Source organism: Sinocyclocheilus anshuiensis, unplaced genomic scaffold (assembly GCF_001515605.1).
Source record: "Sinocyclocheilus anshuiensis isolate Anshui unplaced genomic scaffold, SAMN03320099.WGS_v1.1 scaffold1626, whole genome shotgun sequence".
NCBI lineage: Eukaryota > Metazoa > Chordata > Actinopteri > Cypriniformes > Cyprinidae > Sinocyclocheilus > Sinocyclocheilus anshuiensis.
The window spans coordinates 45,147-47,887 of NW_015547254.1; the positions used below are offsets into that span (position 1 = coordinate 45,147).

The following is a 2,741-nucleotide window of genomic DNA, read 5'->3' on the forward strand; positions in this document are numbered from 1 at the left end:
CGCGTTTCAAAAAGGCGGGGCATAGAGGAGAAACAATAATGTACAGTATGTGGAAAATAATGTGTTTTTTTTACTTTAAACCACACAAACACATTTCATTACACCAAATACACAAAATAATGTTCTTTTTAGCAGCATCATATGACCCCTTTAAATATGCTCATTGCGAGAGAGAGTGAGCGAGTGAGTGAGAGAGAGAGAGTTGAAGTTGAAATTGGCATTCGTGACAGGCATGACAACTGAAGTGGATGTTTGAGTCTTTTGCAGACACCCATTTAACTCGTTAGCTTTTTGAGCGTTGAAATCCTATGTCATGTGCTCTTAACAACTGCTAATTTGTTTAAAAACGCCAAACCCCGGTTCAAATACAACATTTAAAGCTTCACAGAACCGCCAGCAACCTACTCTGAACAACAGCAAGCCCAACTTATTTTTACGCAGCGTTTGCAGTAGAAACTCAACTTGTTTCTGGAATCACACAATGCCATGTATTCACCGGCTATCATAGAAGGCACACACTCACCGATCACCTCCTGCAGCTCATAGTCATCCCTGTTGATGGACCAGGGTTGAGAGCTCAGGTCCTCCGACATGTCTCAGGATTGCGTACCTTTAGTTAGATCCTGCTGAATCCAAGCAGTGGAGATGGGTGCTTACAGAAAACAACGTGTAAATGTTACTGTAATCCGCAAAGCAGTAGCATTGCAGCTCAACAGCCTTTCTATCATTCCTAAACTTTGCCACTAGCGCCAAAAGCCCCGCCCACCACATTCCTACACACTGACGGACGCTATAGTCAGCCATCTTGAGTGTGTAATAATTACACACTTTTTAGCATTATTACCGTAGAAATATCATAGTAATTAGTTAATATTACTCCAATAAATTTGTGCTATTTAGTAATATGATTTTGCAATATTAACAATAAATGTATAACTATAATTTATTTAGTAGAAATGTTATATGACCCATATTTGAAAGGCTGAGGAAGAAACATAATCAAGCAGCGTTAATTGTATTTTATGAGTTTCGTTCTGCACACAAACTACACAAACTGGTATAGGGAAATAGCACACGTGCCAAGTGAAATCTACTGTAAGGAACATAACCTCCAACCTAATTCCTACATTCACTCAGGGCAAATTATTGCAATAATTGGTGACAAATCAGCCCTAGTTCCATTAAACTTTTTATTTTATATTGTAATAAAATGCATAGTGGCCACTGATCTTTTTTTTTATTTTTATTTTTTTTTTACGTTTATTATACTGCCATCTCATGGAATAAAACAGTACATGGGCCATTCTTCAAAAAGTATTCCTGTAAATGGTAAAGGACTTCTAGAAGTAAATCAAGCTTAAGACTTTAATCTTTCTTTTAATTACAACTTGATTATGGAAATACAGCGCTAAAGTTAGGTTAGTCATTTCTAATCGAAGATATACATTATTCTGTCATTTATTTATTTAAAACCACTTTGAGATTTTCATAATTTCTGTAAATTCATTATAGAATGTTGGACGGAATGTTAAATGAGACAAGCCAATAAAACCTCACAGAATTCATCAAAACTTATTCTAATACTTGTCACTTCCTGGAGGATGATGTCAATGGGCAACTCTTGTGTGAGTTAAAGGCAAGGGATAGGCCTATTACAAAAGATTAGAATGGAAAGTGAAATTGAAGAAATTGAAGAAAATCCAATTAAATGAGGATAATTACAACAATATTCTCAAGAATGCTTTAATAAATTCCATGTTAGAAATGCATTGCACCCGGAGACATGGCAAAAACTAATTCGAATTTTATGATATGATTATAAAATGTGAGACGAGACATTACTATAGCAATTTTTCATCCGCTGTGCTTCACTGTCGGTTCAGTGGTCAGTTTTTAAGTAGCAACTCGACAAGTACTCTATTAATAGCATCAACCCCACAGTCTGTACAAATAACCAAACATGATTTAAAAAAAAAAAAGAACCCATAAATGTATGTTGTGAATCTCGTAACCAGTGGTGTAATATAACGGAGTAATAATAATTCGTTACAGTACTTAAGTATTTTTGGAAGAATCTGTACTTTACCTGGTTTTTATATTTCTGTCAACTTTCACTTTTACTCCGCTATATTTCATGATTAAAATGTACACTTTCACTCTGATACATTTCCCCGAAGCATATTCGTTACTACAGAATAAAGTCGGAAGAACACAGACTGCACGAAAGCAGGTTTGACGAATCAGTGGTTTGGCGCTTGTAAGTTTAGACTCCTAAAAAACACATTTGCTCACGTGCAAACAAGTGCTCGCAGTCGCAAAAGCGCGGATGATTTCATTTTCCAATCAATTCGAGGTGTGCGACATACAGTATATCGTCTGCGATAATATGGTAAGTGTTGTTTTAACAATGTGCGATCTGACATGATCGAGTATATCACAAAAACACACAGAGAGTGCAGGCATACACTGTGTGATTTAGTCTATTAAAACGCTTTCAGAATGCCCATCAGATTCAAGATAAGAGGCAATGCCTCTGTAAGTCTTTTATATCAATTAATAAGGTTATTAATCTATATCACAGTGTGCCTTTTTTTCTCCAGATATCGGCATGATAACAAATGTAATATTGATTTTATACAAGTTTAATAAAGTTAGTATTAAGTTACTTACATTTTAGATGCCTGTTTTTGCTGTATTTCGCCAATAAAATAGTTCCAGCTGAGCGACACACAGGACGGTGT

At 35.7% G+C, this 2,741-nt stretch overlaps 1 protein-coding gene across 1 annotated transcript in view; it reads right to left on the reverse strand.

Annotated features, from left to right (window-relative positions):
- LOC107701617 (serine/threonine-protein kinase OSR1-like) overlaps nt 1–752 on the reverse strand; it is a gene marked incomplete at its 3' end in the record, with an annotated part of 30,126 nt that extends 29,374 nt beyond the window's left edge. The window contains exon 1 of the mRNA XM_016503660.1: nt 524–752. Within this exon, the coding sequence (XP_016359146.1) occupies nt 524–593 (70 nt within the window). The remainder of the gene's footprint in view (nt 1–523) is intronic.
- Between the last annotated feature and the right edge of the window lie 1,989 nt (nt 753–2,741).